The sequence below is a fragment of the Mytilus californianus genome, unplaced genomic scaffold (genome assembly GCF_021869535.1).
Source record: "Mytilus californianus isolate M0D057914Y unplaced genomic scaffold, xbMytCali1.0.p SCAF_4, whole genome shotgun sequence".
In the NCBI taxonomy this organism is placed as follows: Eukaryota; Metazoa; Mollusca; class Bivalvia; order Mytilida; family Mytilidae; genus Mytilus; species Mytilus californianus.
The window spans coordinates 66,464,801-66,479,296 of record NW_026262690.1 but is presented as its reverse complement, the minus strand read 5'-3'; the positions used below and the strand labels follow the sequence as shown (position 1 = coordinate 66,479,296).

General features: G+C 32.6%; 1 protein-coding gene and 1 non-coding gene across 7 annotated transcripts in view; both read left to right on the top strand.

Moving 5' to 3' along the window:
• LOC127738376 (diacylglycerol kinase delta-like) overlaps window positions 1-14,496 on the top strand; it is a 116,103-nt gene that overhangs the window by 81,721 nt on the left and 19,886 nt on the right. For all 6 annotated transcript variants that reach the window (XM_052249592.1, XM_052249591.1, XM_052249593.1 and 3 more), the window contains 15 exons: window positions 712-837; window positions 1,657-1,836; window positions 5,592-5,674; window positions 6,459-6,567; window positions 6,770-6,909; window positions 7,546-7,603; window positions 7,904-7,998; window positions 8,570-8,657; window positions 9,378-9,449; window positions 9,689-9,784; window positions 10,650-10,737; window positions 11,084-11,281; window positions 11,505-11,663; window positions 13,087-13,207; window positions 14,038-14,148. In XM_052249592.1, the coding sequence (XP_052105552.1) occupies window positions 712-837; window positions 1,657-1,836; window positions 5,592-5,674; window positions 6,459-6,567; window positions 6,770-6,909; window positions 7,546-7,603; window positions 7,904-7,998; window positions 8,570-8,657; window positions 9,378-9,449; window positions 9,689-9,784; window positions 10,650-10,737; window positions 11,084-11,281; window positions 11,505-11,663; window positions 13,087-13,207; window positions 14,038-14,148 (1,724 nt within the window). The remainder of the gene's footprint in view (window positions 1-711; window positions 838-1,656; window positions 1,837-5,591; window positions 5,675-6,458; window positions 6,568-6,769; window positions 6,910-7,545; window positions 7,604-7,903; window positions 7,999-8,569; window positions 8,658-9,377; window positions 9,450-9,688; window positions 9,785-10,649; window positions 10,738-11,083; window positions 11,282-11,504; window positions 11,664-13,086; window positions 13,208-14,037; window positions 14,149-14,496) is intronic.
• LOC127699272 (U12 minor spliceosomal RNA) lies at window positions 10,396-10,544 on the top strand. The gene has a single exon (XR_007981149.1). It is a non-coding gene; the product is annotated as a U12 minor spliceosomal RNA (small nuclear RNA).

The following is a 14,496-nucleotide window of genomic DNA, read 5'->3' as shown; positions in this document are numbered from 1 at the left end:
TCCGATACTTTGAATTACAAATGAGGGTATGCTTATCTGGACAACATATGCATTCTCACTTTATCTCTGTGTAATTACTTGTGAAAATTTTGTGCTTTGCCTGCTGCACAAAATTGAATATTTTTCTCTGTGAAACTTCATTTGCTTTAAACTGGTGCTAATAAAAGAACAAAATTCTGCATAGTTGTGGCTTAACTTTAATTGTATAGTTTATAACATAACTTTAATTGTATAGTTTATAACATAACTTGAATTGTATAGTTTATAATATAACTTTAATTGTATAGTTTATAACAATAAAAGAAATAAATGGCAGTTTTATGTGAAGATTTGTATGATTTCTATATTTATTTTTATTTTGCATGCATATCTCATTTACTTGATCAGCTTTCCAATATTAATTTAAATTTCTCCATTATCTGGCTTGCACTATTGAAAATTGTAGCTAGAAAGTACACTTTCTTGAGGAAGAAGTAGTTAGGATCTGTTTTAAATGCAAGTTGACATGAGTAAACACTTTTTTTGGTAGTGAAAACTAGTAGCTTTTTGAATGCAAAGCTGATTTGTAAAGTAAATTTTGGTTGGACAACTGAATTTTTTTAGTCTTTAAATGCCAGTGATGTTATTTGCCAGTCAGAATTTACTTCATTCTTGTGGGATTCACCATTGTATAACTTCATAATAATTGTGATTATACCATTTTTATTACAGATTTCCATGCCACATCAATGGTTAGAAGGAAATCTCCCGGTCAGTGCTAAATGTACAGTCTGCGACAAAACTTGTGGTAGTGTACTTAAACTGCAGGACTGGAGATGTCTCTGGTGTAAAGTCATGGTAGGTTTTAACAAATTCAAAAGAGACTTAAGGGGTACAGAACACCTAAGGGAGTTAACCCTTTAAAAATCAGGTAAACGCTTTAATCACAAAGTATTTGTAAAGAGAATTAAGCTTCTCAATGATCAAAAATAGTGTTTGTCAAACTGCTATATATCCCATGAAATTATTCCTGTAAATTGTGTGGTTCAAATTTTTACAAATTTCAATATTTTTTTCAACAGGTCAAAGTAAATATTCTGTCAGAATTTTATGAACATAAAACGAGCCAAATCTATTTTAGTCAAAGTGTTGGGTACCCTCTTAAAAAAATATTAAAATTTCAGTATATAGTGTTTGTTATTGTCTTGCAATTGATTGATTGTTGCTGGCTTAGTGCTGTGTAGTGGTAAATATTCTATGCAATTTCAGGAAGAGAACTTTTAACAATTAAAACAATAGGTAGGTTCTAAGTGGGTCGACAAGAATGAAGTGCCTGTAAAGTTCAGTTGAAAATGAGGGTGTGTTGGATAGGCAGGTATGTCTAAGGTGCAGAATATTGCCTTGCAACAGGCCACTTGTAGACCCCTCAGTGAGTTATTACATATTTCTCCTACAAAAATTATTTAAAAGACTTGTGCAAAGACGAAACAGATGTCGTAGAGAATTGTGCATGCCTTTCAGCATTTCATGAAACATTATTACTTGTATATTGAACTTAACATTAGAATTGCACTAAATGTAAATGAAAAGAATGATGAAACAGAAAGATGTATACTCTCTGCTTGTTTTAGCTTTCACTTTATTTCATTTATTAAATATTTATTATGTTTGCTTCAGGTACACTCAAATTGTAAAGAAGAACTGTCAAGAAAATGTCCACTTGGTCAGTGTAGAGTGTCTATACTGCCACCTACAGCTATTAATAATATAGACTCCGATGGATACTGGGAAGCTACACGACCAAATCGTACTAGTCCCTTACTTGTATTTGTTAATACAAAATCTGGTGATAATCAGGTATATAACAATTTATCTTAGTTCACACAAAAAAAAAAGGTTTTTTGGCTGACTTTTTAATTTTTGATAAGGCAGTGTGCAGCATCTGTTTGGTTAACTAGCATGACACCACAGAGATGCCACCTTTGTGGACACATTTTTCTCAAACTGATTAACCACATTTGAAATCAAGTTTGAAGTGCTTATTACCTAAAAAAAACATTCTTTTGTGAAAGACTTTGAGTTGTAAAATAAAACCAATGGCTGAACCAAAAACAAAATTTCTGAATTTTACTTATGTGAAAAGAAAAACAAACAGTTTATGACAGTAATAAACGACACAGGTGCTTGAGATGCTATTATTTGTTCATCTGTATATAACATTTATGCAGTGATCAGAAATATCTTATAGATAAAGGTAAAGGCTTTATCATATCCATCTGATACCATTGTTATTATTATTAAGTCTCCCAAACGAAGTTTGGGAAGACTTATTGGTTTTGCTCAGTTCTTATTATTATTATTATTCTTCTTCTTCTTCTTCTTCTTCTTCTTCTTCTTCTTCCGCCGCTTTTAAATTTGAACTTGTCCGCACCCGTTCTCCAAAACCACTTGTCAGATTAACTTAGGGTTTCACAATATGTTAGACAAACATGTCTAGTGGTGCAATCAGGGTTTTGTTTGTGCAATGGGGTTTATAAAGGGGTACTTTGAGGGGCAAAAAGAAAGGAGGGTTTTACTATAGAACCCTATGGGATTTTATTTTTAAAAATTTTCAAATGATTATAAATTGAAAACCGTTTGTGATAGACACAATCTTTTTAATTGAAAATGTTCTAAATGATAAAGCCCATTAAATGAAATACAGAATTAGTCCCCAGGGGCCACCCCTACCCCCTGCCATTTAAGAAAGTTCTAATACCTTGTAAGTGATCGAGATCCCCACCCCGAAACCATATATATTTTGGTTTGTTATGCTAAGATGGTTTGAATGATATACAGGGTTAGTCCCCAGGGGTCATCCCAACCCCCTGCCATTTGAGAAAGTTCAAATACCTTGTAAATGGTCGAGATCCCCACCCCTAAACCATATATATTCTGGTTTGTCATAATAAAGCACATCAAACGAAATACAGGGTTAGTCACCAGGGGTCACCCCCACCCCCTGCCATTTAAGAAAGTTCTAATATCTTGTAAGTGGTCAAGATCCCCACCCCTAAACCCAATATATTCTGGTTTGTCATGCTAAGATGGTTTGAATGATATACAGGGTTAGTCCCAAGGGGTCATCCCGACCCCCTGCCATTTGAGAAAGTTCTAATATCTTGTAAATGGTTGAGATCCCAACCCCTTAACCATATATATTCTGGTTTGTCATGATAAAGCACATCAAATGAAATACAGGGTAAGTCCCCAGGGGTCACCCCGACCCCTGCCATTTAAGAAAGTTCTAATATCTTGTAAGTGGTCAAGATCCACACCCCTAAACCATATATATTCTGGTTTGTCATGCTAAGATGGTTTGAATGATAGACAGGGTTAGTCCCCAGGGGTCATCCCGACCCCCTGCCATTTGAGAAAGATCTAATATCTTGTAAATGGTCGAGATCCCCACCCCTAAACCATATATATTCTGGTTTGTCATGATAAAGCACATCAAATGAAATACAGGGTTAGTCCCCAGGGGTCACCCCCAGCCCCTGCCATTTAAGAAAGTTCTAATATCTTTGTAAGTGGTCAAGATCCCCACCCCTAAACCATATATATTCTGGTTTGTCATGCTAAGATGGTTTGAATGATATACAGGGTTAGTCCCCAGGGGCCTCCCCGACCCCCTGCCATTTGAGAAAGTTCTAAATCTTGTAAATGGTCGAGATCCCCACCCCTAAACCATATATATTCTGGTTTGTCATGATAAAGCACATCAAATGAAATACAGGGTTAGTCCCCAGGGGTCACCCCCACCCCCTGCCATTTAAGAAAGTTCTAATATCTTGTAAGTGGTCAAGATCCCCACCCCTAAACCCTATATATTCTGGTTTGTCATGCTAAGATGGTTTGAATGATATACAGGGTTAGTCCCCAGGGGTTCCTCCCCGACCCCCTGCCATTTGAGAAAGTTCTCAATCTTGTAAATGGTAGAGATCCCCACCCCTAAACCATATATATTCTGGTTTGTCATGATAAAGCACATCAAATGAAATACAGGGTTAGTCCCCAGGGGTCACCCCCACCCCCTGCCATTTAAGAAAGTTCTAATATCTTGTAAGTGGTCAAGATCCCCACCCCTAAACCATATATATTCTGGTTTGTCATGCTAAGATGGTTTGAATGATAGACAGGGTTAGTCCCCAGGGGTCATCCCGACCCCCTGCCATTTGAGAAAGTTCTAATATCTTGTAAATGGTCGAGATCCCCACCCCTAAACCATATATATTCTGGTTTGTCATGATAAAGCACATCAAATGAAATACAGGGTTAGTCCCCAGGGGTCACCCCCAACCCCTGCCATTTAAGAAAGTTCTAATATCTTGTAAGTGGTCAAGATCCCCACCCCTAAACCATATATATTCTGGTTTGTCATGCGAAGATGGTTTGAATGATATACAGGGTTAGTCCCCAGGGGTCATCCCGACCCCCTGCCATTTGAGAAAGTTCTAATATCTTGTAAATGGTTGAGATCCCCACCCCTAAACCATATATATTCCTATTTGTCATGTCTCGAACATTTGAATGACGTATACAGTCAGTCCCCAGGGGTTCCCCCCACCCCCAATGTTCTAATATCTTGTAAGTGGTCAAGATCCCCACCCCTAAACCATATATATTCTGGTTTGTCATGCGAAGATGGTTTGAATGATATACAGGGTTAGTCCCCAGGGGTCATCCCGACCCCCTGCCATTTGAGAAAGTTCTAATATCTTGTAAATGGTTGAGATCCCCACCCCTAAACCATATATATTCCTATTTGTCATGTCTCGAACATTTGAATGATGTATACAGTCAGTCCCCAGGGGTTCCCCCCACCCCCAATGTTCTAATATCTTGTAAATGGTTGAGATCCCCACCCCTAAACCATATATATTCCTGTTCGTCATGTAATGGACATTTGAATGAAGTATAGGGTCAGTCCCCAGGGGTTCCTCCCCACCCCCAATGTTCTAGTATCTTGTAAATGGTTGAGATCCCCACCCCTAAACCATATATATTCTGGTTTGTCATGCCAAGATGATTTGAATGATATACAAGGTTAGTCCCCAGGCATCACTAATGCATATAACTTTACTGGACCAAACCAATTTTCACTGGATGTTGCCCAATGTCAGGCGACCCTGGGAATTACGAATTATGGGAGCTTCGTTTGGGAGACTTCGTAACAGCATCCTGTTACAATCATTTCTTGTTATTATATGATACTCCAACTCAAACATTGTCTGTCTGTTTGTCCAAAAAGGTTTTTGTCACACTTTTTTCTCAGGAACTACTGTACAGAAGGACTTCATATTTGGTCAGCAGCTTGACAGTGATGATGTGTAATGCATGGATCTGTCAGACACCTACATCTTGTTTGCTTATACTTAACTTTTCATTACGTTGAATAGACTATGTTCTGAAGAATATTTGTTTTTAATGGTACATGTAATACATTAAAACATAATAACAAAAAAAAAAAGGTTCAGTATATATCTTCATGTAGATGTTAACAGTTAGTTCATTAGTAATGGTATGTTTATACATAACTTGGTTTTTATAAGCATAAAACTTCTGTTTTATAGGGTGTAAAGTTTTTACGACGATTTAAACAGCTTTTAAATCCAGCTCAGGTTTTTGATCTCATGAATGGTGGACCTCATCCAGGGTAAGTAGCTGGAAATCTTTGTATTATTCAAACTGTTCTGTTGTTTAATATAAATTTTGTATAGGTGTGTTCCCATTGTGTAATTGATTAATGGATGTCAGAACAAATGATTGATTGATTGTTGGTTGCTTAATGTCCAGTGGCAAATATTTCATGCATATTCAGGACAAGAAAAAGTTAACAATAAATACAATAGGTAGGTTCTGTAATAGAGGCGTCCGGGATTAAGGTCGGAGAAATTTAGACTGCCAAATTCAGCCTTGCAACAGGTCACCTAGGGACCCCTCAAAGAGTTGTTGAAAGGGTTCTTAACGTACAAAGAGCGTGGCACTCTCTTTACACGAGGCATCAGATTTAACGTCCCCATTCTGACCGGACATGGCTGCAAATTTGTACATCCCACACAGCCAAATGGATGCCCCACTTTGGCAATGGGTTTTACTGCCGGTCGGAGGAAGACCAATGGTGACCATACTTCTAAGATCTGGTTATTTACTTCCTCCCCGACCACTGTATCACAAAATATATACAACTAAAGTGATGTTATTTATTTATAAGATCAGCTACGTTTTCTTTTTTTAAAAAACATTCATTTCTTGAAAAATAGAAAAATAAAAATTTTAATATTTCATGTTTAAAAGTATAAAAACTTGCATTTAAACCAGTAAAAATCTGGTATGCATTTGTCTTGCTATGAAATGAGTATAGTATATTGGTAGAATATATAAAAATCTCTGAGATATATTATTCCCAATATTTTTAATTTTGATATATATGTTTTCAGACTAAGATTATTCCAGAAGTTTGATCAGTTTAGAATATTAGTATGTGGTGGTGATGGTAGTGTTGGATGGGTCTTATCAGAAATTGATAAATTAGAACTGCATAAACAGGTAATTTGCATGACACTCCTTTGAAAGGTCTATATCTTGAGAAAACACTAGAAGACTTTCTTGTTATAAATTTTTCAGCAATATTGCATTAATTCTAGAATGTACAGAAAAATATGTGCATGAAACAAAATAACAAATTTAAAATCTATTCTACTATTTCACAGCCATCCTTCTTTGTAACACTATGATTTATTTTTTGCAGTGTCAGATAGGTGTTTTACCCTTTGGTACTGGTAATGATTTAGCCAGAGTACTAGGATGGGGTTCAACATTTGATGCTGAAACACAACTGCCTGTGATATTAGAAAAACTAGAACATTCACAAATAAAAATGTTAGATAGGTCAGTACTGTAAAGTTTTACATTTGATTATAAGACTGTTCTCTATACATAGTTCACAAATTACAGACAAACATAGGACAGTTCTTTTTAGTCATATCTCTCAAGTGTACATTCACATATGCATGGTCTCTCGTCATTTACAAGTGCTAGCTGTCAAAATGGAAAAAAAAACTTTTAGAAAAATTTAGATACATGTACTGTAGACTTGGTGCAACTGAAAACAGTAAAATACCAAATAATTTACAAAATATATCTATATGCTTTTGGATTATCTTTGTTACAAAATAAAATGACTAAAACTTAACTATCTTAGTATGGTTCACAGCCATTAAGAGGTTTTGATTCAATCCATAATGAATAAATTATGTGATCATTCTTTTTGTTTAGTTTCCTTTTTTACATCAGCTATTCTGTAAAACAGTATCCAAAAAGAGGTTATATTAAGAGATCATATGCAATGGGTTTTAAACATGTATTTAATTGTTTATGATTTCAGAGCAATTTGTAAAGTTCAAATTAAACAAATATCTCAATTAAAACTATATCTTATGTATTATTAGTGAAAATTACTATTAAGTCAACCATAAAAATCAATGTTAACACCACCCTTATTTGTTATGGTATTTTTTATTTCAGATGGAGTATATGGACATATGAGGGTACCATGCCTCCACCTCGTAAACTGTCTCAGCAGGTATAATCATAATGGAAAAATTGAATATAAATAGTTAACAGAAATCTCAGAGTATTGTTTTTTAATGCCTCTACATCACATGATAACAAAAAATAAAATTTCACACACTTTTTAAACAAGAATATATAAAAAATCTAGCTATAATTTTGATTCACTAAAAAAATACATGAGGAATATGTGTATGATCACATGACTGAAAGCTCATATTCACAATGGTAGATAATGTAAACATACAAAACCTTCTTTTTACTCTATATCATATAGCTTTAAAGCTGTTTACACAAGTTATTTATGTTTCAGTTTGATCTAATATCTGTATATGAAGATTCTGTTGCTAATCATCTTTCCAAAATATTACATTCCGAGGATCATTCTGTTGTTATATCATCTGCAAAGTAAGTAGTAATTGATATCTCCAGGTTTTAATTAATATCAATATTTCTGTATATTGATAAACATATATTGCTGAATATCATTAAGGAGTCATATTTTTAATGTACATACGAAAACAAACCCAGATGTACTGAGTATTTTATTACTAGGATGATTGTTTTTTGATTACATTTTATTTTTATTTATTTTTTTTTTTTTTTTTTTCATATTGCTGGAATGGGATAAATTGTTGTCTTGAAAGAGGAAGTATGATTTGGACCATTATTTGGCCCCTGAAATGGCAAAACAATTGTAGAATTTTCGAAATCGTTTCAAATTTGTTAATTTTTAGATATATGAATATGAAGATGGTATACGCTGGTCTTGTCATTTATGGTGTCCTCATGGTATTATAAACACATCATAATTGACTTATTTAATCAGAAAGTACAGTATTACACATATTTTTCCCTTGTTCAGAATGTGAGCTTCAAATAAACATGGACTTCTTCAAATATTAAAGATACTTATTCCACCTAACACAATTTTTCTTTCTAAGCAGAAGTAAAGATAAAAAATTATTTTATTTTTCAGAGTTTTATGTGAAACAGTAAAAGATTTTGTTGCCAAAGTAGGAGAATCTTACAAGACTGAAGGCAAAGAATCTGATATATCTGATAAAGTATGCAATGATTTTATTGTAAACTTATATATAAACTGCTAGAATTCTAATATTGCAAGTCCTGAAAAAGGAATCACTCAGTTAGAACTAAATTTCTAGGCATCTTATTTTATATGATATCAGGCATATCTAATTGTATGTTAATTTTTAGTATGGTTCATATTCTGTTCTTTACAAAGTTTTTCTACATGATCTGAAAATCAGGAAAATTGGTGGTCAGATAATTTACTTTTATAAGTTATATGGTTTGCTACTGACCCCATACAGATCCATAGACTAGGTTTAGTTATATCCATAAGGGTGAGGCCGAAGAACGAATCCTTTATGCATTTTACTAACCCTCTATGGATCTGTAGGGGGTAAGTAGTGAACCTTATAACGAATTTATCGCACACAGGACTTTTTCTGTCAAGTTTTGTATAAAAATAAACAATGAAATACATTAACATTAACAGATAATGTCACCATTAAAAGTAGACTTGATGTCACACTACCACATGACGGCATTAAACCAATCATGTCACAAATTTACCCAGACGCAATAAAGTATGTTATGGGGGTATAATTATTTAATAAACTGCACTCAAAGTAATTTATAAAATTAAATGGTAAAATTCAATGAGACTGCATTCTAACAAGGCAACCAACCTATAAAAAAAAAAGCACAAACTAAAACAGACATTGTATGAGTTAAACAAAATACTTTAACTTTCATTTCAGTGTAATGTATTAAATGAAAAATTAGAAAGTTTGCTCACAACGTTAGAAGAAGAAGCTCAAGCCTCTACTCAGGTTAGTTGATATCAAAGGATTTTTTTCTAATCTGTATGAAAAAAATCTGTATACTGAGAGATGGAGTATGTACCAGAAGTAAATACTGTTTAATTGTTCATAGTTTTCAAAAGTAAAATCAATTTTATAAAGAAAAACTGGTTTTTTTTTCAAAACTGACAGCAATAAAATTCCTTGAGCATTTTAGAGATACTGGTTGATTTGTCTGTATGAAATTAACAAAATTCATGAATTTGCAGGTACCAAAGAAGACAGAGCCTGAAGCTTGTATAGGTTCTCCTGACAGAGATATAGTCCCAAATGAAATCACTACAAATATAACAAATACCAAATCTGTAAGTATAGAGATGGTTTGATAAAGCCTTTACAACAGTAATTGATATTGATGACGTGACGTCATACAGATTAGGGGTTTGAAAAGCTTTTGTAACCGTGACTGATATCGATGTCATCACGGATGGTTGATACAGCACGATTGGCATTGATTGTATTACACATACAATATACCTGTATTTACCACTTAGTATATAATAAAAAAAAATATTATCCAGCTGCTAAAATCTGATCTGGTCGACTGGGATGAGATTATGAAACCTATAAATTTTGAACTACACCTTTTAAAGTATTTTTTATCATAGAAAGAATGATATTAAATGTATAGAAAAGATTTTGAGGTTTATAGGGGAAATAACTCTACTTTATAATTGATAGTCCTTCATTATGGTTTTCATTTTCACAAATTTTGTCAAAAATCCTATTTTGGAATTTCATAATTAGAAAATATATAAAACTCTTATTTGGAAATACATTGGATTAAAATTCTATAAAACCAAGTTATGTTTTTAAATGATGGTTGTTGTTAATTTTGCAGTTCCAAAATTAATATTATACCTTGCTTAAGTGAAATATTGGAAATTATTAGGTCAAATCGATGATCATATACACTATGCCTTAAACTAATGAGTAAGGAAAATAATGAGCCTGGGTAGTCACAGGCTCCCTAGTTAATCTAGGAAGAATTTGTGCAAGGGTACAGGTTATCCCCATGGTGACCCACTTACTTTGTGGGATGCCTGGGTTGTTGTGATCTGCCTGAACCCTATATTCAATTAAAAAGTAGAAAAATTGTTTGGAAGCTTTTTCTGTATTTTTTGGTTATAAAAATGCCATACATTTTAATGAATGTCAATTATTTTTCAGGCAATATTTAAACCAAGAGATGCTTTAATGTCCAGAGCCAATAGTTTAAAGAAAGCTGTCCGACAAATCATTGAACATACAGAGCGAGGTAGGTATATTCGTATATTTTGTTCAAATGCACTAAGAAGGTCTATCATTGATTTTACTTTTACCAATTAGTATACACCAGTATATTTAAATAATGCAATGCTGGAATTCAATACTTACATACATTGAATGTAGTAAATCTTTGAAAGCCTTAATTCCATAACACTGAAAAGATACTGATTATATATCACATGTACAAAAGACATATTTACTACTTTACATTGTATTGAATATCACACAAAGAAGAATTTCCAATTAAAATATTTTATTAAATTATGCTGTATCAGTCACATTACCTAAGTTTGATAAAAAAAAAAAGTATTTTATTTTAACATATTTTTTTGAAGCTGTTGATGAACAAAATGCCCAAACACAACAGTTTCTTGAGAATGAGTCCAGGTCTGTGGGAAGTACAGAAGAATTGGACAATAATCATACTGGGTCCTTGTTAGCTGATAACCATACCTCAAGGTCAGCTCCATCATTCTCAGTGTTTACTTCAGAGGAAATGCCACCACGATTCCAGTTAAAGGCCAGTAAAATAGGTAGGTTGTATGCTAATACACATGGAATAAGAACTTTATTAAATGCAATTAAAAAAGAGTTGAAAACAAAAAGATATGTTAGAAACACATGTGTGCACTGCTATTCTCAGAAATTATCCATTTTGTTGTACACATCCAATTTTAGGCACATCACTGTATTATGTATAAACACTACCATGATTTTAGTCTCACATCAGTATATCACCATGATTATTTATTTCAGACACATCACCAAAGATATTGCCTATATCGTCACGTAGAATTAGTAGTATGAGTACCTTATCCAGTATAGGTTCCAATATGTCTAATAAAAGTTCCTCTAAAGATAACATTCCAATGTCATTATTAGGGTTACCTATAGTGGATTATGGTGCATTACCTAGTAAGTACTCAGTCATTTAGATTTAAGTCAGAATATTAAAGATATTTAAATTCTGATGCTCTTGTCATTGAGGGTCCTAATTAGAAAGTATCTTATGACTGAGACAATTTGCTGTAATAAAACCACTTTAGTTTATGTATTGATTATCATGGTATTCATTATTAGAGAGTTTGAAGTAGTTGGTAGAAATATACTTTTGAGATCCCTTCTACATTTTACCATTACAGTAGAGGATTGAGACATGCTCTGGTCATTTACTTGCTGCATTTCACAGTAAACTTACTTTTATTGAAACTGTATTGAATGTATGAGAGTGGTATTAAACACTATATAACAAAAAAAGTAATACAACATTCCTCATTTCACTGCACTTAACTCCAAGCACATTATATTTTATAATTATGCTAATTTGTTGTGAAGCAGTACTAACCAGTTTAAATGTACTTAGTTCTTGCACATGAATGACATACACTTTGAAACTGTCAAGAGAAGTTCACCAGTTGGTCAGTTGTATTATGAAAGGTTTCCTTACGACTAAAAGTTTATGTTTATTTTTCATATTAACTAAGAAATATATTTAAATATGCTGTGGACTCATTATTAGTATTCCTGGGAAACTAATTTTCGTGGATTTAGTGGTTATAGGTAAACCATGAATTTAAATGTTCAACAAAGTACAAACGACCTATATGCTTGTATGCGGACTTTGGCAAAACCATGAAATTAAACATTCACGAATATACAAATTTTCTTCAATCCACGAAAATTGGTATCCATGAATATAAATGAATCCACAGTAGTTGGCTCTTTTTAATCCCACAATCCATAAAAGCATTATTCGGTTATTTGCCTAACTTTCACCAGCACAGAATCATTTCCTATTTATCTCTAATGTAAAAAAGAAAGTTTGTTTGCATGACATGTTGCCTTTTGGTTAATTGCATATAGAAAAAAAAATGACATTTAGATAATTAAAATAAAAATTTATTGATACAGCAATATCAAGGTTACTCCTTTTATGTAAGAGGACATGTCATTGTTCTTACATGCATTCGTTCATATCTTTTATACATTAAATTTTTTCTTTTGTTATTGATAAAAAACGCAATTTAGGACATATTCATTTTCCTCGAGTAAAATTGCATAATTTTTTATGGAAAGTGAGCTATGTAAATAACTGAAATCCTCTGTATACTGAATTTGCTATATTTGAAGCATTTATCTTGATTTCCCTACAATAGGAAAACTGGAGCAAAAAATATAGAAAGCCAAATATATGTAAATGCATAGGAAGCTGTTCAAATTGTACATTGTAGGATGCTAATATATATAAGTGATCGTGCATGTTTCTGACTTACATTTTTGTTCTTAAATGTGAACTTTTAGAGTATTTGACGTTAAATTTATATTATTTTTGTTTCAGGTCTTAGTAGTAGTATAGCAGCTAAATTAGCTGGTGGTAGTTTTATAAGTAAAGTTCTATTAGCTAATGCTGATGCTTTGTGTGCTGCAGCCTCTCCTTTGATGGAGGAAGAGATTCCATCGTAAGTAATCTGTTAAACAGAAGAACATAAAGTTACTTTCTATTATAAACCTAAATTTTGCCAAAGACAAAAAAAACAAAAACCCTAATAAATTAACACTAGGTAAAAATAGGACAATTGAAAAAAAACGCATCACCCTGAGAGTTTATAAACCTCAGTTTTTGTTTATATTACATAAAATTTATAACAATATGTTCTTCATATCATAACAGTTACATAACAATGACTATTGGTTTTATTATGACCTCATAGACTAAACAGACCAATTGTTTTTGTAACAAACATGCAATAATAAAACAAATGGATACCAAATTTAGTGTGTCTATGCCAATTTATGTTATTGGAAAGCGCCTTAAAGTTATGGTCTAAGTCTCATGACCTCCATTTATAGAAGAGAATTGATAATCTTTATGGAAGAAACTGACAAGTACTGAATTTTATAATGTAAAGGGTTTTGTCACTTTCAATGTTAAAGAAGAAAGTATTGATGAAAATTTCAGCAATTATTTTCAGTTTACTGATAGTATACTTGGGAATATGCTTTAGATAATGACAAAATTTGAAATTAAGGTAAACATATATTTGCATATTGTTTTGTTTATAACAAACTAAAATAGTCGAAATTACTATCCTTATTAGATAAAATTGAGTTTTTTTTTTATAAATGAATGCTATTCATTATACATACATATATATCTCAAGAACATAACAAAATATAAAGATATGATTGTGGTTTAAAATGGATAATACATAATACTTTCAATATAGATACTTGAACAGTAAGTTGATTGGATCCAGTTATACACCTTACTCTTCTTTTTTTTTTTCAGAAGGGAGTATATTGAAAAATGTGTAATGAATAATTATTTTGGAATTGGTTTAGATGCAAAAATTTCCTTAGATTTTCAAAATAAAAGAGAAGAACATCCAGAAAAATGCAGGTATGTATAATAATGAGGGTATACATATTTTATTTTTTTGGAAGAGGAAATGCAGTTGTTTACAGTATAAAGCAATACAGTACTTCCAAAATAGTCTGTTTCTCCCAATCTGATCTCATTTTACACACGGGACCTCAAATCCGTCATGTGAATATGTCAGACAGTTAGACTTGGTTCTGACCAACAACATGTCGTCTCCCTATAATATGTGTCCTGTCACATTAACAGCAAGATTATATGGTTAAAACAGAAAGTTTAAGTGGGAATCTGTTCAAATTTTCTTTAATTGCCTGTGAGAAAGACCAGACATAGTCCTAGAAAAATGTAATTTGTAGTGTGATTTTTTTC